The 20,978-nt window shown below is 39.8% G+C and overlaps 2 protein-coding genes across 2 annotated transcripts; both read left to right on the top strand.

Moving 5' to 3' along the window:
* Window positions 1-934: 934 nt before the first annotated feature.
* Window positions 935-3,733, top strand: LOC104437501. The gene is given in 4 exon segments (XM_010050462.3): window positions 935-1,546; window positions 1,800-2,408; window positions 2,411-3,205; window positions 3,366-3,733. Coding segments are annotated over 3 exon segments (1,401 nt in total). The 5' UTR covers window positions 935-1,546; window positions 1,800-1,829; the 3' UTR covers window positions 3,393-3,733.
* Window positions 3,734-5,222: 1,489 nt separating this feature from the next.
* LOC104437502 (DNA-directed RNA polymerase 3, chloroplastic) lies at window positions 5,223-20,435 on the top strand. The gene is given in 21 exon segments (XM_010050464.3): window positions 5,223-5,295; window positions 7,486-8,408; window positions 8,966-9,169; window positions 9,279-9,412; window positions 10,025-10,094; window positions 10,884-10,942; window positions 11,087-11,204; window positions 11,849-11,962; window positions 12,437-12,497; window positions 12,500-12,567; window positions 12,846-13,262; window positions 14,496-14,546; window positions 15,409-15,479; window positions 16,038-16,122; window positions 16,243-16,395; window positions 17,338-17,412; window positions 17,498-17,587; window positions 18,470-18,517; window positions 18,605-18,719; window positions 19,144-19,247; window positions 19,584-20,435. Coding segments are annotated over 21 exon segments (3,144 nt in total). The 3' UTR covers window positions 19,695-20,435.
* Window positions 20,436-20,978: the final 543 nt, after the last annotated feature.

Below are 20,978 nucleotides of genomic sequence, written 5' to 3'. Positions count from 1 at the left end.
AATTATTGAATTTTTGATACATTTTCAATTTGATCATCGAACTATTTTTTTTTGTTTATTTTATTATACTGTTATTCTAATTATTACTCTCAAATTTTTGTTCTATTTTCTTACGAAACATAAGAATTGAAATCCATACTTGAAATTACAATCATCATCACCCTAATCTCTCCTAAAACCCTCCACCTCTCTTTCTCATGTGAGAAAGATGGAAACTATTGTCCTTGAATTATGTGAAATTGTTCAATATTTGTCATTTTATTAATTCAATTTATTGGTTAGGAATTTATTTATTTTTAGTCGGTGATTAGGAATTTGTATTGAAATAGGGCGAAATTCGATTGGTAATTTTCCCTTTATTTAACGATAAACTCCAGGGCCCATCCGATAAGACGGAAAGAGCAAAGGGTGGGGCCAACTGTCATTTATGGTAATCATGGATTCAGAGACGCAAATTACGACAATGCCAACACAGATGGAACGCAAGTCAAGGATAAATGTTCCAAAATTAGACCGAAGGGGCATATCCCTTTTGGATTTTATCGCCAATTAGAACCTGATTTGCTGTAGTCAAACCAGGTATCATTTCCCTGGAAAAACTAATTCGTTTTTTTCTCATAAATTAAAAAAACCTAATGCAAGCAAAATAAAACTTTATTAAAAATGAAATCTTCGGCTCTAAGAAAGTTTAGCACAATGGTGGCTTCATCAAGTGAGAACACTATCTCATCATACTGCGAGCAGTAATTACCCAAATCAGATTACAAGCTAATAATAATCTAGCACGATATAAATAAAATCTTCAAATCTCAATAGTTCTTTTAAGGGCATTAACTAATCCTAATCAATCTGATTGTCATTGAGATAGGATGGCAAGTTAATAAAAGACTCAAATTGTTTTTTTCTTCACCAGAATCCTCAAACGATAATTACTAAAAGTCCATTTTCCGACCTGTTTTTATTATTTCTTGTCTTTTCTTCTAGATATTGATTCCATATTCCCCCCACCTCTCAGCGCCAATACCGTTTCTTGATAGGGAAGGTGAGTTGGTTCTTGCGGGAAGTAGTTCGTGAGTTCTAATCTTCGTTCCTCCGTCAGACCACCCCCTCTCCTCCATTGAATAACCTGCTTTGCAATCAACGCAAACATCCGATCTCTTCCTCTTCTTCTTCTCCTCTTCTTCTCCTTCTTCTTCTTCGCAAAAAAGCAACCATCTGGGGCTGCTTTGATGCCTGCAAGACTGAGTCTTCCAACGGCCAAATCGATGGCTTTTCGCAGTCTCTTCTTGTCGAGCCTTTAAGCGCCACCTTTCCCGCCGGCGAGCTCTCTCCTTTTGCTTTCTTGTTGGGCCCTTTGTCCTCCTCTGTTCCTCTGCCGAGGCTTAACGGGCGGTGTTCTTGGCTGCGTTTCTTGGACTTCTCGGGGGCGTCAGAGGAGATGGGCGTCGTGGGTGTTGCGTTTTCGTCTGCATTCCTTTGAAAGAAGGCGGGGTTTGCGTGGAAAATCGGTACTGGGAGAGGGAGCTTCTCTCTGCCAAGGAAAAGGGTATGTATAATGGTCCACACCCTCGTTTTCCACTTTTTCCTCGTTTTGAAATTTTCTTGCGTTTGGTTGTCTTCTTGTTCCCGTGATTTGTTGAAAATAGGCGTGAACGTTTCGTGGTCCGTTCGTCTGTAGTTCTGCATAGATAGACGTAGATAAAAAATCTTTTGACAGGGTCAAGATTGGGCACTGAGCCTGTGACACTGGGTTCTTGTTGATTCGAGTAAGAAAATCTCTTCTTTCTTGTCCTATACAGAGGCGGGTTGGCTCGATTCCAGGCCGATACATGGCCGAGATTGGCGTTTGTTTGGGGATGCCTGAAACGGATGCTGCTGCCCTTAAAGAAACGCTCTTTGCTCAGCAGCAACTCCTGCAGAAACTCTACGATGAATTAGATGAAGAGCGGGAAGCGTCTGCTACCGCGGCCAGCGAGGCCTTGTCAATGATACTGCGCTTGCAGGGTGAAAAGGCGGCCGTCAAGATGGAGGCCGACCAGTACAAGAGAATGGCCGAGGAGAAGATGTGTCATGCCGACCTCTCCCTGGAAGTGTTTGAGGATGTTATTTACCAGAAAGAGATGGAGATCGCTTCGCTCGAGTTCCAAGTCCAAGCTTATCGGTATAAGCTTCTGAGCATGGGTTACACTGATTTGGGACCCAGTGAAAGTAGATTTCTGGATAATCTGTTTTTGCAAAGAGGAGATGTCTCCAATGGTGGGAAAGGATTGAATGGTGGCGGTGTGAGGAGATTGAACTCTTCACCTCCAATTTGCTTGAAGGATCCTATTCCACAGAAGGGCATAATGAAAAGGTCAAACTCTGTTTTTCCTAATCTAGACGTGGTTTCGAGAATAGTTGAAGAGAATCCCGATCTGGAAGGTGTGGTCGAGAGCTTGAATTCCGAGAGCAAATCAAAAAATTCGTCAAATGGGATTTCATTCCAGTTTGGGAGCAGATCAGAAGATTAGGGAATCGCGTGAATGAAATATCGGAACATAAGGACACTAATCAGGATAATAACGACTACTCTAATGGCGTGTCTAGGTCCTGTGCTATTGTTTCCTGTGTGAGTGCACCACCTTGTTATGCTGCAGGTGAATGGGACAATGCAAAGTCTGATCAAATGAACCATTGTGAAAATCTCTACACAGAGGAAGCGGTTGAGAACTCTGCTAGTCCGACAACTATTCAAGATATTTTTGAAGTACCACAGAGTGACGAGAGCTGTAAATGTCATGACGTTCAGGTGAAAGAATGGAGTAAGAAGGAATCTAAAGGCGAAGATCGGCTCGGGAAGCCGGATTTGGTCACTGATCAAACTGACTGGATAAAGAAGATGCTGCTTTCGCTAAACCATGATAAGATGCCATCTAACTCTGGACTGAGAGAGAAGATGAGCGCTGACTGTGATGGGTTTCAAGAAGCCCATAAAGCCAGGGTACCCAAACATCGGTCTGAGTTTCAACAGCTGAGTGAGAGAATTGAACAGCTTGAGACAGAGAGGAATGCTAGAAGCTGCGAAATCGTCCATGAAAATGAAGAGGAAATGAACTTACTGAAGGAGATACGAGAACAACTGAATTCAATACAGCGTGAGATGAGGCGTGAGAACAAAAGGAAAGACACTCAACTTAACGACTTGCCCCTTCTCACCATAACAGAAGTACGGGCCTCTCTTACTTTTCTTTATCTTGGCATGTTTCCATTTGTAAACCTGCATCCAAAGTTAGTATTAGCCTGCTTTTGCTTCTATGTTGCAGTAGCTTTCCAACAGATCTTCTGCTTATCATGAATCAGAATCATAGACTATATGTTTCTTTCAGCAGGCTATGTTGCACTTCTGGCTCTGATCAAGCAAGAAATTATGGCAACAGCTCTTCAACTAACCTCAATATATTCCCTGCATGATCTTGGATTTGGAATGTGCTTTTGATGGACTTTGCACAAAATCATCTTGCCTCTCTTCCCGTGTTGGTAATGAAAGATTACTTCGATTTTTACTCCGGTTGATGATGTACAGAATCGAGATTTTCAGTTTGAAATCTGTAAATTGATACATGTGAGACAGATGATTCACTTTTGCTAGGATATTGATTTTCATTCTCCTGTTTTGTGAATTGTGAAGGACGGATAATGCTCTATGTATTCATAATTGATATGAGTGTATATTGGTTTTTGTGTGGGTCTTCAATGGAGTTGCAAGGTTTGAGCTCGAAAAAATAATTGTTGAGGACCCTTTTGGTCGCTCACTGCACTTAAAAATTTGTTCTTCTTTTCTCTTTATCTTTATCTGCAAGCTAAAAGCTCATCCAGGACATGATTAGGATTAGGATATGAAACAGCCTTATTAGAATGCTCAACTGTGAAGTTCTGTCTGATTCTCTGGCCAATTCTATGACTTCTATCGAAAAAAACTGATTGATGATTCATAGAAGCAGCAGACCACTGAGGCTTTAGATCATTCAAGTGACATTGAAGGCGTACCTCTGTCCTATGAAAATGAGAGTTATGCAGACAAGGAGAATTGAGGTTACTCAACTATCCAAGCAAGTGTAGCATTAAAACACATATTCATCTAGTACAAGTATTTCATTGTTTATCTACTCAAAATTGCCATTGCGACGCTCTTATAACAGAATGTTATGGGATGATGATTTATGTTGAGTGATTCATAGGTTGTCCAACATTGCATAACTGAGTTCTGCTTAGGCCAGATAGTAGACAGATTATTATTGCGTGCATGATGTAACACTTACCTGTACTGTACATGCATCCGACGGTATTTACACGATACAAGAAACTCTCAGGACAGCGTTGGTGAGCTAGGATTCTCGATTGGGTCTTATTATACTTACGAAAAATATATTAATTGCCTAAGAATGGCTAATACTTATATGGCAGAACAGTGCTTAACCAGGCTTGCTCGGGTGTGGCGAGTCCCGAGCTTTTTCTTTTACTGTCGAAAGTTGAACAATACCATTGAGTGTACAAGCCGGGGGGCCTCAAGATCAAGATAAATGCAAATAACAGCTTCTCTGCTGCGAAAGAACTTCTGAAGGTAACGGAAAGCATATGGACTTCTGGCAGGTCACGAATATAAGCTCTCTCAGTGATCTTTCCAACATACTTCAGCCTGCACATCAAGGTAGTTTTGCCTTGATTTTTGCTATGCAAACTGTTTTACTGATCTATTTGTCGGAAGCGTGAACCAATGTTCCGACATGAATAATTGACGATGTGCAATTGGGCCCGAGCTGGTCCCAGCGGGTCGAGTGTCTTCTAGTAAGACAGTTCTGTGCATCACAAAGGGAGGAGGTCCTTTCACGCCTCCTTTGGGGAACTTCTGGGGCCTCACTTTGGCCCACTGCAGCTGGGAAACTAATGAAATTATGAATTGCATTGCTAAGGCCCAGCAGATAAATTGCCTAATTATAAATCTCCCGCCTACCCTGTTTGATTTATTAAGTTATGAAGCTCTAGAGAGGCAAGATATAGAACTTGAAATTTTGTACAGTTTTCCCCCTACTTTGCTTTCCCCTGCCCCCAAACATACCGTAGAAGTAAGATTCAAGATCAAGCAAAGTTAAGGAAAATGAGTAGACCTAACGCTAGCTAGTGGAAAATGATGTCACCTATAACCACCTCAGAAGCATTGACCGGTCGAGGCAACCGCCGGTGCGATGCGTGACCAACTTGCTCCAAATCGTGAAACCATGCTGGATGCGCCTTCACATGGCGCTATGGCACAAACCCGTATGAATTTGTGCATCTCTAACCTGCCGACCTCGGGATCGTGCTTGGCCGTAGACCATCCACTAGAATTGTGCCTTTCTAATTTTTGGTTTTTAGCTTTTAATTTTCCATTTGTTTTTTTCTATTGTATATATTTTTTTGACCTCTAGATTGTGCTTGATTTTCGGTTCGGTTCGGTTTGGTTTGACACCCGCAAACCATCCACTAGAATAGTAATTGAGTCGTTCAATCTATCGGATCATTAGATTTGGCAACCCTAAAATTGAATAGATTTAGGGTTCGGGACAAAAATTTGTCACTCATTTGTTCAAAGGATCGCCACATCATCGATCCAAATGGGTTCCTTAGAGCCATTGGATTAATAAGGGGATTCAATCTCTGCCATTGGATTTGTTCAACGAGGATTTGTGCCCTAAAAAATTGAATAGATTTAATCTCCGCTATGGCATTAATTTGATGAGAATCAATAATCACCATCGTTAGATCAAGTGAATCTCTACTGTCATATTGATTAGAAGAGTATTGGGATCTTATATTGTTAGATCACACAGAGATCAATAATTGTAATTGGAGGTACTCTTGTATAAATAGGGAAGCTCTCCCCTCACTTGTATAATTTACTCTCATTTGAGTAATAAAGTATTCTTGAGAGCTCCTGTCCACGGAATTTCCTTTCGAGAATGTGAGCAATAATAAAGTTAGTCAGGTCGGGTCAAGATCTAAGTGCCATGGTAAGAATCGTCAATCGATTCCGTAAAGACCCACTTTGATCCAGCTCGTGCCCCACCATACTAGTTTCAATATGTGCCTTCTATGTGTCACGTGTCAATCTCTCATTGAACCACCAATAGAGGAACTAACCCCTACCAACCTGAGCATAGTTGAAGCGAGGTCCTTCCTAAATAAAATCTTGATAATGGAGAATTATTAACTTATGAATCACCATATACGACTATTTGAGAAAAATTAGCTTAAAATAAACTTCCAATCGATAAATGTTGCTAGCAATAAGTGAAATATGATTACAAGGAGTTTAGCCCATTTTCCAGGTCAGTTGGGATGAGTTTGAGTTAATGCACTATTCTATTTGGAAACTACCAAGCCTAGGCATTCTCATGATAGCACAATTTAGAGCTAAATTCTTAGAGAAAATAAGGAAAGTGCTAACTCTACGTTTAACCAAAATTATAACACTAGCGTGGTCATTGTGTAGCAATATCCTTTTTATGAAAAAATATATTTAATCCTTTATATAATAAATAACTAAAATATTTCTCGCAATTGCTAAGTTTCCATTATACTTCTATTCTTTTAAGTAATCACCCTTATGTAAGACACTAAATTACTTCCATCTCTATCATCTATAAAAGCCAAGGAGTAAAGGAGTGATTCCCTAAAAAATAGTAAATTCTGTTTTTTTATTAGTGAATTACTTTTATGTTAAATAGTTATGGTCCTATTTCCTGATTTCGTTTTCATGATGGTTGTAAATTAATTCTCACAATTAGCAAATTCTCTTTGATGGTAAATTAAGTACATATATTCTGCAACTTGCAACCAAGTTTATTGTGTAGTCGTTTCTTTTCAATACTAGTGATATTTCTTTTCACACTTTGGTATTTTTTCAGGTAGTAAATTAATTATGGCTAAGATCTTGAAAAAGATTAATTTACCATGATTGATTGAGATTCAAAAGAGTAAAAATATCTTGTAAGTGGCATATTTTTTTTTTTTTTTGTCTATCCTATCTAACTCTCACCAAACTTACAGACTTTTACTTCTTTGCATAGTGTAGGAGTCGAAAATGGCACGTTCAATATGCATTAATCCTTAATGACAATTATTAGTTATTTTTAATAAATTGCTAACAAATCATGATTTTCATAACATATCTTTCGGCATGGTAAATACAAAATGAAATTCGCAAGTTATATCTCGTGTTCGTAAAATCAATTTCAGTATTAAAAAAATTATTTTTTGATTTGTAGACATGAAAATGACCTAAATCACCTTTTTAATTCGACATAATTTTTTTTTCTTTCGAGGGAATGGGGTCCCTTTTTCTTCTTTTTTTTTCCCCTTTCAACCTTAGAAATCCTCCACGATTTTTCTCGAAAAATATCTTTTATTTGTCGAATCTCGTTTTATTATAATTATAATTTTTTTTTTTATCCACAACATTTTCTCAAGGTTTAAGGGAGGTTCCCTCCACCCTCCTTCCTCCCGTTCCTCTGCGCGCGGCGCTTATCTCCTCCCCCACCCTCCTCTTCCTCCTCCGCCGCCGCCGCCGCCGCCGCCGGCAATGGCTGCCGCCTCCCCCTCCTTCCACCTCCTTCTCCCCTCCCTCCGCCGCTCGCCTCCACGCCTCGAAATCATCCGCCGTCCAATCTCGCCAGAGGAGCCGCCTCCATTACCATCCGTCCATCTCCCCTTCAAGCTCTCCCGCTCTCTCCCCTTCCCCTCCCCCTCCCCATTCCCATTCCCTCCCCTGTCCCCGTCCCCGTCCCCGTCCCGCCTCCCCCGCCGCGCGACTCGTCCGCGACAACTACCTCGACGTCCTCCACGACCTCCCCGCCGCCGCCGACTTCCCGAGCCCGGCCACCGAGCAGGCGGCCGGCGACCGGGACCCGCGCCCGAAGATATTCATCCAGGACCCGCCCTGGATATACCCGATTTTCTTGAAGAACGTGTATCGGAAGGCGAGGCGGGAGGCCGAGCTGGAGCTGAAGGAGGCGGACCGGCGGAAGTATAACCTGCTGCGGCGGCGGCAGATTAGGGCGGAGACGGAGGCGTGGGAGCTGATGGTGGAGGAGTACCGGGAGCTGGAGCGGGAGATGAGGGACCGGCAGCTGGCGCCCAACCTGCCCCGCGTGAAGGCGCTGTTCCTCGGGTGGTTCGACCCGCTGAAGGAGGCGATAGAGAGGGAGCAGAGGACGCAGCGGACGAAGAAGAACAAGGCCGCGTACGCGCCGCACATCGACTTGCTGCCGGCCGAGAAGATGGCGGTGATCCTGATGCACAGGATGATGGGGTTGGTGATGGTGGGGCACACGGATGGGTGCATTGAGCTCGTGCAGGCCGCCGTTCATGTCGGCATGGCGATTGAGCAGGAGGCGAGTTTTGGCTTTTGCATTTTTCTCAGTTTTAGCTGTTGGACTAGATAGGTTGAATGGTTACGAGTTTGATCAACCACATTGAAAAGCAATAAATTTTCATTGATTCTGTTAGCCTGATGTTCATATTCAAATACTAACGCGGCCTTTTCATTTCGTGGATGTCGTTTAGTTCGAGTGTTAGAGGTTTCTCACTTTGTCATTTTGATCTAAGCTTTTATTCGAGCAGCTGCACGATGGATATTTCCATGCATTAGCCATTCATAAATTGTCTGTTTTGTTGAGCAAAAGGTGTCATAATTATATTTGCTCCTTTAGATTGACTGCAAGTGAGGCCTCTCGTAAATGAACACTCTGTCATGAAACTGGGATGGCATTTCATGCTGAAAACTTCATCACAGTCATATAAGTTTCAACCCAGATCTTATTATTTGCAATCTTATGACTTCTGTTGATGTATGAAGCAAAGAGGTTCTTCCTCTTTGTATTCATATCACCAATACTTGTTCAGAACAGATCTTTGAATCATCTTCTTCTATCCACTCATTATTATTCAGGTAATGGTCCAGAGTCTACTGGAGAAAGCTAAGAGAAATCGGAAGAAAATGAATTTGGTTGAACCTGAAGCGGAGCTGGGCAAAGATGAGGTGATGCGCCAGCGACGTGTTAATGGCTTGATCAAAAGAAAAAGATTTAACCAAGTAAAAAAGCTAGTGACGGAAGAAGAATTTAAACCTTGGGGTCGAGATACCCAGGCTAAGGTTTGTGAGGATTGGCTTTTCTCTTTTCCTTTCCCCCCTTGAAATGGCTGGATCATCTCGGTTACTGAGATAGCCTAGTTTTTGACTTTTTGAATTTATACATGTGCAGCTGGGAACTCGTTTGATAGAATTATTAACTGAAACAGCTTTTGTCCAACCTCCAGTTAAGCAATTAGTGGAAGGTCCACCTGATGTTCGACCAGCATTCAGGCACAAACTAAAAATGGTTAACAAGGATCCTGGGTAATACTCTTTCTTCTTTCTGTGGCTTTTATCTAAAACGATCTCATGTTATCAGTTGACGCTCTATTTATAAGCAGAAAGAGAGGAATTCTGTCTTTAGCAGCTTTCAAAAATCCATTTCATTTGTTGAAAGCTATCAAATTCTGTCTAGCATCTTATCTTTGTTTGACTTCCTAGAATATAAGGTTCATCATAGCTTAATTCCTGTTTCGATAAATCCTCTCTGTTTCCTTTTTCTTTCTGTCGAGGTATGTGCTTCGTTATTGCCATGACCTACAGTTGCAAATGTTTCAGTAGATTCAAAGTTCATATTCCTGCCTCCTTTGGCTTCTCCAATAGACCTTTGCTTCTCATAAAATGTGCAGATGTGTTTTGTTGATGCACTACTCGGGGCTATGTAGTCGACTGATGTTTAGTCATGATGACCATAGGCTTTTGAGTCACCTTTATGATATGGTTTCACTTGTATCTGAACTTTTTTAATACCGAGTCTATTATGTTCTTTGTGTCGGCTCCGTGATCTTTTACAGCTCCTGTTATTTGATGATAATGTACCTTGCTTATTCTTATAAGCAATTTTTGCTTAACCTATTCAAAACTTCTTTCTTGTAGGCAGAAGATTTTGAAGAGATATGGCGTTATAGAATGTGATCCCTTAATTCTTGAAAAGCTGGATGTTAATGTAAGCTGAAAATCCTCTTTGAGCATGAGCTATGCAATGCACTAGTGGATACTGCAAGGGATAATTGGTGCCATGCTATGATCTGATGTCCTTTTGCGCATTTATTTCATGATTGCTCAGATGGGAATGGGCCAAAAATATATTTTAGTATCCATAAAGATGAAATGATATCAACCATAAAATTTTTTTATACAGAGATGAGCATCTTGACCACTTCATGTACATTCCACCAGAAATTGTAAATGAGTTGGAACAAAAGAATGTGGGAACTACTATATGAGAAAACTGAGATGAAACTTGCAGGGTTGAAGAACATCCGTCTGTTGTTTGGAGGTTCCTCTATTAATATGCACTTTACGTAACATGTGGTTACATGTCATTACAATTATTTCCATATCAAAGTTTTGTAGAATGATAAATTGGGGGAAAAGTTCATAATTCTTGTGGAGAACACGGTTGAGGAGTACCATTTTCATAATTGGAGGAACGGAATTATGCTATCAGGAAACAATGGAATGGCAACTGATGCAAACAAAAGTAATTATGTGATACCTATGGCAGCTTCCCCATTTTACATATGGTCCCCCTTTGTCAATAGTTTGGAGCCTATCCCATATGGATATATCTTTGTGTACTAGCATAATAACATCCTTACCTTCAAATGCTGAGCTACTGTGTTTTCTTTTAAAATGATGTAACTAATCATTTTCCTTGGTGGAAGCTTTAAGTTTACAGTCTTTGCTATGTTGTAACTCCCCATAACTCCATATCTTTTCTCCCTTCCTGCAGGCAAAGCATATGTTGGCTCCTTATATGCCTATGCTGGTTCCTCCAAGAAAATGGAAAGGGTATAAACTATATGGAAATTAGCAAGTGCCGTTTGGTTTTAGAGTGGAGGGAGGGAGGGAGGGAGGGAGGGAGTTTATTTGCAATTCTTTCCAGAGGTGTTGTCTGAAATTGCAAATCCTAATAGTTCTCTTCATTCTTTATAGGTATGACAAGGGTGGGTACTTCTTCCTCCCTTCTTACGCTATGCGTACTCATGGATCAAGAAAGCAGCAGGATGCTCTAAAGAATGTGTCTGAGGAACAAATGCATAATGTATATAAGGTAGTGATGTTGATGAATGTGATACGTCTTTCGTTTTTTGCTTGTATTAGCAGTATCATCCATGGATTAATATAGTTGAGAGTAGCCTAAACAAGTTTTATCTGTATGCTTAGCATGTAATAGAGTTGGGGCATTGTATTCAACATCATTAAGCTGGTTACATTTTGCTGCTGCCAATCTAATCCAAAAAAATGTCAACAGAATTTATCTGATTAAACGCAATAACATGATTAGCAGCATAGAGGATATACTCTCTCTATATATAATCACATTATTTCTGTGACTCTGTCTGCTAATCAGGTTAGCACCTTGCTCCTTAAGTTTTTGTGGTAAACGTTAATTCTGTTATGGGTAGTATAACAAAGTTCTTTTACCAAACTATAAGTAAATGCACTATTTGGTAAGGTGCATGGGAGTAACTAGTGGCGTATTTGTTTCACAATGTGATGGCTGGTGATAAATTTGTTTCTTCTGTTGTGTGGTGGAACGGACTAAGTTTCATTGTGTAGAATGTCATGCACTTCTTCTTTGTGCATTAATCTTTAATTTTGTGTGCTGGCCAATTCTAAGGTTATCTGTTGCACTCTTAACGCCTTGTTTACTTACTTTTGTTTTGTTTGACCTTTTTACTTATCTGTAAGCAGGCCCTGGACACGCTTGGAAGTACCAAATGGAGGATTAATCGAAGAGTTCTTGCTGCAGTGGAGAGCCTCTGGGGTCAAGGTGGAAGTGTTGGGGGTTTGGTTGAGAGACATGATGTGAGCACATACAAGATTCTTGCTCATGACAAACTACTGTTCTTTATCTGCAAATCGTGTTTCTCCAACATGACTGCTGAAGATTCTGATCTGTAATGGCATTATTATAGCTGTGTATGACCAGTATATTGTTGATGTTGTATATCTAGGTTCTTCTGTTCAGGAAAAAGTTGACCTCAATGATATCCTACTGCAATGACTTCTAAGTATAATGTGATTTGACTAGAGTTCTCAATCATTTTCTTTAATTGATCTGATACTATGTAGAGTGACTCATCTGAAACAGGAAATGAGAAAGAATTATGTCCAACTAGTGTTGTAAGAATAGGTTTTGCCTGTCACTGTCCTTTTGTTTTAATATTGGTTGCCATGCGAAGCTTGCTGGTTTTGGTTTGATGTGGTCCCTCTGTTGTTCTGGTCATTATTTTTGTATTGCATTTTGCAGAACTTTTTCCAATCTCTCTTTTATTGCAGCTTCCTTTGCCAGATAAGGATGTTTCCGGGGATTGCGAAGAGCTTGAACTGTGGAAGTGGAGGTACGGAAAGCAAAGAAGGTTAACAGAGAGAGGCATGCTCAGCGATGCGACATTGAGCTTAAACTCTCTGTAAGCTCTCTCTCTCTGTGACTCAGAGGATTGTGGTTTCCTTAGACTGTTAGATAATTCTCTCCTGTTTTCCTGCTGCACTGTCTCTTTGTTAAAGATCGGCGATCCCTTTATCACTTTCTCTCATTATCCCAGTTTCGGTAACTTTTATTACTATGCAATCAGTGCTGAGACTTTTGCTTGTGTAGAAGTCCATGTCCTTTCATAAAGTTTTGTCTCCATGCATTTGAAGAAAGTTTTCTTGATCCTCACTCTTGCACAAATTCTTCATGGGACAGGTGGCCCGAAAGATGAAAGAAGAGGAAGGTTTTTATTATCCTCACAATTTGGATTTCCGTGGCCGTGCATATCCAATGCATTCACATCTGAATCATTTAAGTTCTGATCTCTGTCGAGGAGTTCTTGAGTTTGCTGAAGGACGACCGCTAGGGAAGTCTGGGTTACATTGGTTGAAGATACATTTGGCAAACCTCTATTCTGGTGGTGTTGAAAAGCTTTCACATGATGGACGTGTAGCATTTGTAGAAAACCATCTGGATGATATATTTGACTCAGCAGAGAAGCCTATAAATGGGAATAGGTGGTGGTTGACGGCTGAAGACCCTTTTCAGTGCTTGGCTGCTTGTATTAATTTGTCGGAAGCATTGAAGAGCTCGTCACCATATACCACCATCTCCCATCTTCCAATTCATCAGGTAAATATGTCGGCTAGTCTCAAGGGTGCAAATTGTTGCTGTTTATTGGCTTAATTGGTAATATGTTACCACTTACCTTGTTTGATAGATCCATTCAAGGTAGTTTAGATCTACTGTATGTTTCCAAGATTTGGTAAAACTTCAAATGTGGTTTTTATTTTCTTTACTGCTTCTTGGTTGTTGGGATGGGGGAGTGACTCCTAAAGTCTAACTCATGTGCCTTGCCTCACCGAGCCAAATGATTTCTAGAAATTTAAATCTATGATCTTGTCATTCTGTTTTGAAGGAGCTGGATAACCCACTGGAGATAAGATGTATAATGATTCCCGTGATTTTGTGTTCTCAAACCAATCTGTTATACTTCCATCTAATATTGGTTGATCTATCTAGTGGGGATTACTAGAACCCATGGTTCAATTATCTTGCATCTAGCAGTAAGTGTCAGATTGTCCAGAAAACAATTGCTAGCACAACATATGTGGTGCTTGTGTCAATGGTGTAAATGGAATGAAATCATGCTCCTTGTCCTGGACAATTTGTATATTCTGTACTCACACGGACATATGCAACACACACATGAAAAAAGGTAGGTTTAGTTACTTTGCGAGTCTATACTTAGTTATTGGAGCACTTTGATTTATATGGGTGTGAGATATATTATAATTTGCTTTAAATTTGTTTTTTTAAGTGATCATTCTAAAAGGCAACTAGGAGCTAAGAAATTCCTTCATAAGCTATAGACATGTTCACTAGGATGTTTTTCATGAAACCCAAAGAAAAGTTGCAAGACTAACAGAGAAAATATTTTCTGTCATGAGAGCTTTTCCTCTTCCATTTCCAGTGGAAGTTATGTGAAGAGTCTTTTTTGCCTAACGTTGACATGGAAAATTTAGATCATTATGAATTAGGATAATTTAAAACCTTTATGAGTTGCCTTTTAGCAAACTTGAATTACATTGTAGTCATATGCTCTGAATGACAATAGTCAACTATGCAAGGTGGTTTTCACTGCTATGGCCTTGTTGATCATAAGTGAACTTTTATTATTCTCTTATTTTTCCTTACTGGGATGGGGGATTCTCTGCCGAGATGATTGTGTGCTCTGTATCTGTGTGTGTGTGTGTGTGTGTGTGTGTGTGTCTCTCTCTCTCTCTCTCTCTCTCACACGCACACACACACCCCTACTTACCTGAGATTCTACCCTCTGAATTAGTGACTATGCATTATTTTCAGGATGGTTCCTGCAATGGCCTTCAGCACTATGCTGCCTTGGGAAGAGACAGTGTGGGTACTTTCTCCTTGTAACAAGCATTTTTTTTTTTTTTTGTCTGGTTGTAACAAGCAGTTTAGCTGACTGTTTTTCAATACTTTTAGAAACTGTGACACCCGAAGCATATTTTGGAATCTTACTTACCCAGTTAGTTATACTAGTAGATAAATATGTTGGCATTTGTAAATTCAAGTTTCTTTGCCAGACCAATTGAAGGCCTCTTATCATTTGGAAAGATTGCAGCTAATTTTCATTGACACAACAGAATCATCCCAAAAGTTGTTGTTTGGCAGAATAGTACACAAAACTTGGCAACTAAATCTTTTTAGTCAAGAAATACATTTGCGGTTTATACCATCTGAGTTTTTCTTCTCATTTCAATTACAACACTGTGTCCCTGTGCTTGCAATGAAAGAATGACCCAAAAGCTGCTGTTATGCAGAAAAATGATTTAGGTACTTAGCTGATAATAGGTGGTTAATACTCCGGAGTGTGTATTTGTTTTCTCCAACATTGAACGGTAAATGCTACACCAATTAGGTTTTTAGAAGAAAAGTCCATAAGGACTCTTTCCAGTTGTAGTTCTTGAGAGATATCTGAATTGTATGGCTTAACTGAGATGATATTTTCTTCATATTGATTAATCTTCTTATTTTCTGTTGTGGAAATGTAGTTCTAATCTCTAGCCGGTCTTTGTTTCCGTTCTGACAATGTCTAGATGATGAATCAGTTATCTCAACTGTTGACATGATAATACATATGTTAAGCAGTCTCGCATGTCATTCAAATTAATTTTATGAAACTGGAGCCTGAAATTTTGTATAACTTAATATTTTAATTTCTCATGAGCATTCAAAACACTGTGTTCATTTCCAGATGGAAGCTGCTGCAGTAAATCTAGTTGCGGCAGAGAAACCTGCTGATGTTTATTCAGAAATTGCCGCAAGGTATGGTACATGGTCATGGTGAAACATTTTTGGTGTTGTTAGACTTGCAAAATACCATTACATTGCTTTTCTCAGTGTGAATATTAAGAGTTATACTATTGCCCAGACAGTTACTAAGGTAGTTATATGTGTTAAATAACTGAGTACTATGCGCTTCCCAGCAGACTAGCGTCATATATTCTGGTCTATCTTTCCCAGATATGAAAATAAAAAGAATCAAGATATCCGTCACTCCAGTCATATGTGTAGAAAAAGAAGTTACCTGTCTTCTAATATTCTCTGCTGTCATCACGCAACTCTTCTTTTCCCTATATCTCCTAGAACAAGAGAACAGTTCTCTTAGCACCGCTAGGGATCCAACTCCACAGAAGAGATGGATTTGGGAATGGTGGAATTGCTATTTCAATTATGTTTATTAGAACAGTTGGGTCATACTATTAGCAAATTTCCTTGTTGCTGTGCAGACCCTCTTTCCTCTTTGTGCATGCTCTAGGTTAATGCATACTTTAAGTTATGCGACATGAAAAGTCTTGGTTACCTTCTCTTTTTGGGGTTTAGGGTACATGACATGATGAAAAGGGACAGCAACAAGGACCCTGCTACTCATCCTAATGCTGCATTGGCAAAGGTCTTACTGGGCCAGGTGCATTTTCTGTGGGTCTTACAAAGTTTATTCTTGAATTTTCCTTCTTGGAAAGAACTTTTCATTTAGTACATTGCTTTTGTACTTTTAGTCACGGTTCTATCTTCTGAAACCTTTCAGGTGGATAGGAAATTAGTGAAACAGACGGTGATGACCTCAGTATATGGAGTGACTTTTGTTGGGGCACGTGAGCAGATAAAAAGAAGACTAGAGGAGAAGGGTGTACTTGGTGATGACAGACTGCTCTTTGCTGCTGCATGCTATGCTGCTAAAGTAAGCCTTCGCCAAATCTATTTTCAAGAAGTAGGGTGTCTGTATGGAGTCATATGGTTACTTTTAGTGAAATGCTACAAAGCCTGTACCGTCAGGTTCCACAAGCTCAGCTGCCTCTGAGACTCCTCAGCAAACTCAGAGTTTGCACACCTTCCAGATAATAATATTGTTCTCTTACAATGTTCATTCAGTTGACTTCATCTTTCTGCATTTCCTTTGCCTAAGATTATTGTTGTCTATATGATAAAAGAAACTAGAAAGGAAAACTGAATTGACTTCGTACTCTTCCGTTTTTAATCGTTTGCATGTCCTTTTTTTAGTTAGAATTGAACTCCGTGTGTAGTGGTAAGATCTGTGTAACGACATGTACGAGTGGATTGGTGATACCATTCACGGTCACGTATGTGATAGAGTCTGCTTTTGTGGTACATGGAAGATGGTTTTCTCTGCATTTGTTTCTTGGGTTTTTTTTAATCTGAATATGTTGTTGAGTGCATGTTTGAGTTGTTGGTTGTGCCATCGTGGGTGATCTTGTGATACTCCTGTGAAGAAGCTGAATCAAAGCCAGAAGCACAATTCATTTTACTTGAGGAGAATGCAGGAACTTAGGATGAATTTATTTGAATGTCTTTGGGACGTTCACCAGTATCTTTGGTTGCATGACACTTGTGTATGGTAATGTGGCTTGAGCTGGCATTGCACTGGCTTTCTCTGATAATATATCCTTTATCAGTATCTTTCTCGATTGGAAATGCTGAATCAAGCAGAGTGGACTCGTGCATTTCATTCTGCTGTAGAATCGTTCTCAGTTGTGCAATCCAAATTCCTGAATATTCTAAAAAAGACTCACGCACTCTGCTTCAGTTTGAGTATCTTTTTTTTTTTTTTTTTTTTTGGGTTTTCATGTTACAATATGCATTGAAGTTAGGTAACTGTCTGCAGGTAACACTGACCGCCCTTGAAGAGATATTTGAAGCTGCGCGTGGAATAATGGGTTGGCTTGGTGACTGTGCAAAAGTACAATTTCTGTAATGCAATAAAGTTTTTCTATCCTCAATCGTGATGGATTTATGCAATATGTTTTTAATTTTGCCTTTTTCAGATTATTGCCGCAGATAATCAACCAGTGCAGTGGACTACTCCCCTTGGTCTTCCTGTCGTACAACCGTACTATAAGAATAAACGCCATCTTGTGAGTGTTTCAGTTGTGCTTACTGGTTTCGACATGTCACAGCCTGAGCTTTATATAGTCTACTGCCCGAAATGTGTTGTGAGGGGCATTTCTATTTTTATCATGTCTGACGTGACTTGTACATTTGGTTAACAAACCAATGATTGCATGCCTTCTGGTGCCAAAAAGTGCTATGATTAGAAGATGTGGATGATCTGAACATACAGTAAAATTTTTGGACCTGATAATAAACAACTCTATAAATGGTGCAAAAAGAACTTGCAATAAGTCTTGTATAAACATGTAAACAAAGAGAGCTTTTTAGCTCCTTCAATGTAATCATCACATATTCAATTGTCTTTCTTTTGGTTGTTACATCTAATGTGGAGTCTCATTAAAGTTTAATAATTATACTGAATTTTCTTGAGTTTCTTTTACTTGAAGGATGATGTATGCTAATTTTGCAAGTGGTAATGCACTCAAGTGGGTTGTGCCATGTGATGCTACTAGAGGAGTGCCTAGTCAATTATTAATCATCATCCACCGTCTTCACAGATTCTACTTAATTGTTTACTTTAATGCTATGCATGGTTTCCTCGATTATACCGCACCTTTCACAAGACTGTCATTTGTAAACAACTGTGTCTTAATGCATTCTACTTGTTTCATCAAACGCTATGCATTTTGTTCTCGAGAAGGATGATGAAGATACAAGAATGACTGGGCTTTTTAACATAGACCTCATTAGGGAGGGGATTGCAAGAAGGATGTGTAAATTTGTGTCTTGTGCTACTGTATTGAAAATCCTTAATGAGTTTTGTAATGCAGATAGAAACAACCCTTCAGAATTTCTGTATTACTTGATTTTCTATTTGAAAATCCTGAATTAGTTTTGTAATGCAGATAAGAACAACCCTTCAGATTTTGGCCTTGCAGCGGGAGAGTGACTTGGTAGGTTATGTTTGGAAAATTCAGTAGGTTATATCCTGTGACACTGAATATACTGACATGAAAGCTTAAATTTTGTATGAATTTCAGGTTGATGTTAGAAGACAGAGAACAGCATTTCCTCCCAACTATGTTCACTCACTTGATGGCTCACACATGATGATGACTGCTGTTGCCTGCAGTGAGGCTGGGCTACGTTTTGCAGGTTTCTCTCAAGCCACTATATTTGCAAGAACTCATTTGGATCTTGAGCCTGATACAGGCAAATACTAGATACACATTAACCTAGCACCATAAAAAGTTCTGTTAGGTTTGCTTGCTGTGTGTATTGGTTCAGGTTTTTGTACATTCCCATGTTTGCGAAAATTTATTAGTCTCCCAAGGACAATCGTGCTCTTATGGATCTTCTGCATCCTAGCTAAGAAGATCATTTGACATATTGGTCTGGCTTGGTCTTCCCCAATAGGTCTACATGAATATCATTCCTTTGGACCACGGAAAATTCTAAGCTAAACTGCTAAGTGTACTTACGATTGGACATAGGGAACTAGTCTTTGAAGTATACTCAAGGGCAACTTGCTCTTGTTTGGCGTGAAACTCACATACATTCTCATATGAATAAACTGCAGGGGTGCATGACTCATTCTGGACACATGCTTGTGATGTGGACCAGATGAACTGGATTCTACGGGAAAAATTTGTCGAATTATATGATAAGCCTATCCTTGAAAATGTAAGTATCTGATTCTTATGTACAGCTTTGAAGCCTTAGTTCAAATCTTTTGCATGTTTCTCAGATAAATTATTGAGAAAAAGATTGATGAGGTGATGACTATGGTTTTGTATGCTTTAGTGTGTTTCGAGTCACTATGTTATAATTGCTAGGCTAATAGATAATTTAGAGATCTCATGGATTCCAAAATAATCCTCTATTCAACTGCCAAATGAAATGTGGATCAAAGCCAACTTTTGGTGTAAGACTCATAATTTATACACTATGTTGTGTATTTCTCTATTCTTTTTAGGAGCAAGGTTTCACTTGGGCTCAATTCATCTTGTGTTTATGCAGTTGCTCGAAAGTTTCCAGACATCATATCCAGCACTGACGTTTCCTTCCCTACCTGATAGAGGCAACTTTGACTTACGGGAAGTCCTCAAATCCCCTTACTTCTTCAACTGATCTAACATATGGCTAGAGTAGAAACTTATTCCAAGTGATCAAAAGCATCAAATTCTCGGAGCAAGAATCTTGTTTTCTACCAGCTGATAGCTGGAGCCTCAAAGGAACCACTGAGTTGCACACATTCAAGTTGCAAATGGCAAAGAAGAAATATTACCAGTGTTGCAACAAAGTGGCAATTCCTCGGAAGATAATGCTTTTTGAATATATTGACAAGCGGAGCAGCTCACAAGTTTTACACAGGGTGGCTGCACAACCATCTTTTCCTGGTACAGAGAAGTTAGGGATCTCAACTACGATTGTCAAAAACTATCTCCCAAGATCTTTCATGAATGCTAGGGATTCTTGCGGAAGATAGAACTCTTGCAGCGACACCGTCTGCATACTGGAGTTGATTGGAGCTCGTGCTTGTCCTGTTGTTTGATTCCTTTGAGGAGAACTGCAAGCGGCTGGTCTTATTTTGAGTTTGATTTTCACACAGAAGGTGGCAACACAAAAAGGAGGTCGACCACCGGCAGATTTGATGGATAAGATGGATGGATAATACTTGCACATAGAGACCAAGTCACGATAGCTGTGAAATAAAGTAGGGTGTATATAATTGACATAGGACAAGGAGCACAAATGGTCTAAACGTGCTGGCAGTTGTATGTAATTTTTTGGCTGCACACTGCTTTTTACAAATCATTTTGCTATTGTAATTTGAGGTTTCGGTGCTATTATGGAGCTGCATTGCCTCATGCATATTTGCCTTCTCTTCTCTGTCTCAATGGGTGAAATATCCAACTTGCTGAGCTAAAATCCCATTTTGTTGTGAACTCTCAAAAAAGACGATGTTCAGGCAAGTCCGGTCAAAGTTCCGGGGTGGGATGAGTGTAAGTTAACCGAATAGCGCATGAAGAATGGTCATCTGTCATCAACCTTGGCACGTGAGTTTCCCGCTAAGAGCTTCTGGTATTCCATAACCTCATTGGTTACTCAAGACGCTTCCGAGTTAAAGTATATCCAGTGTGAAGAAAATATAATTAGGAAATGGATTTTTATGCGTTTTAAGCTTGAGCGAAGATAATTTTCTTAAACCACCAGGTGTCTCTTGTCATGGTAATTATCGGGCAGTGACGGTGTCTCTTGTCATGTAGACATCCTGATCATTGGGCTTACTCGCTTGTCCTAACAGATGTAGGTGCGTACTGCTGGTCAAAAGTTTTTCTTTTTTGGGTCGAAAACTAGTCAAAAGTTCACCAGCTGGTATGCCCGTTGGAAAGCATACGGCATGTAGTTATG

The sequence above is a fragment of the Eucalyptus grandis genome, chromosome 3 (assembly GCF_016545825.1).
Source record: "Eucalyptus grandis isolate ANBG69807.140 chromosome 3, ASM1654582v1, whole genome shotgun sequence".
In the NCBI taxonomy this organism is placed as follows: Eukaryota; Viridiplantae; Streptophyta; class Magnoliopsida; order Myrtales; family Myrtaceae; genus Eucalyptus; species Eucalyptus grandis.
The sequence above is the reverse complement of the archived record's forward strand: the minus strand, read 5'-3'. Positions and strand labels throughout refer to the sequence as shown.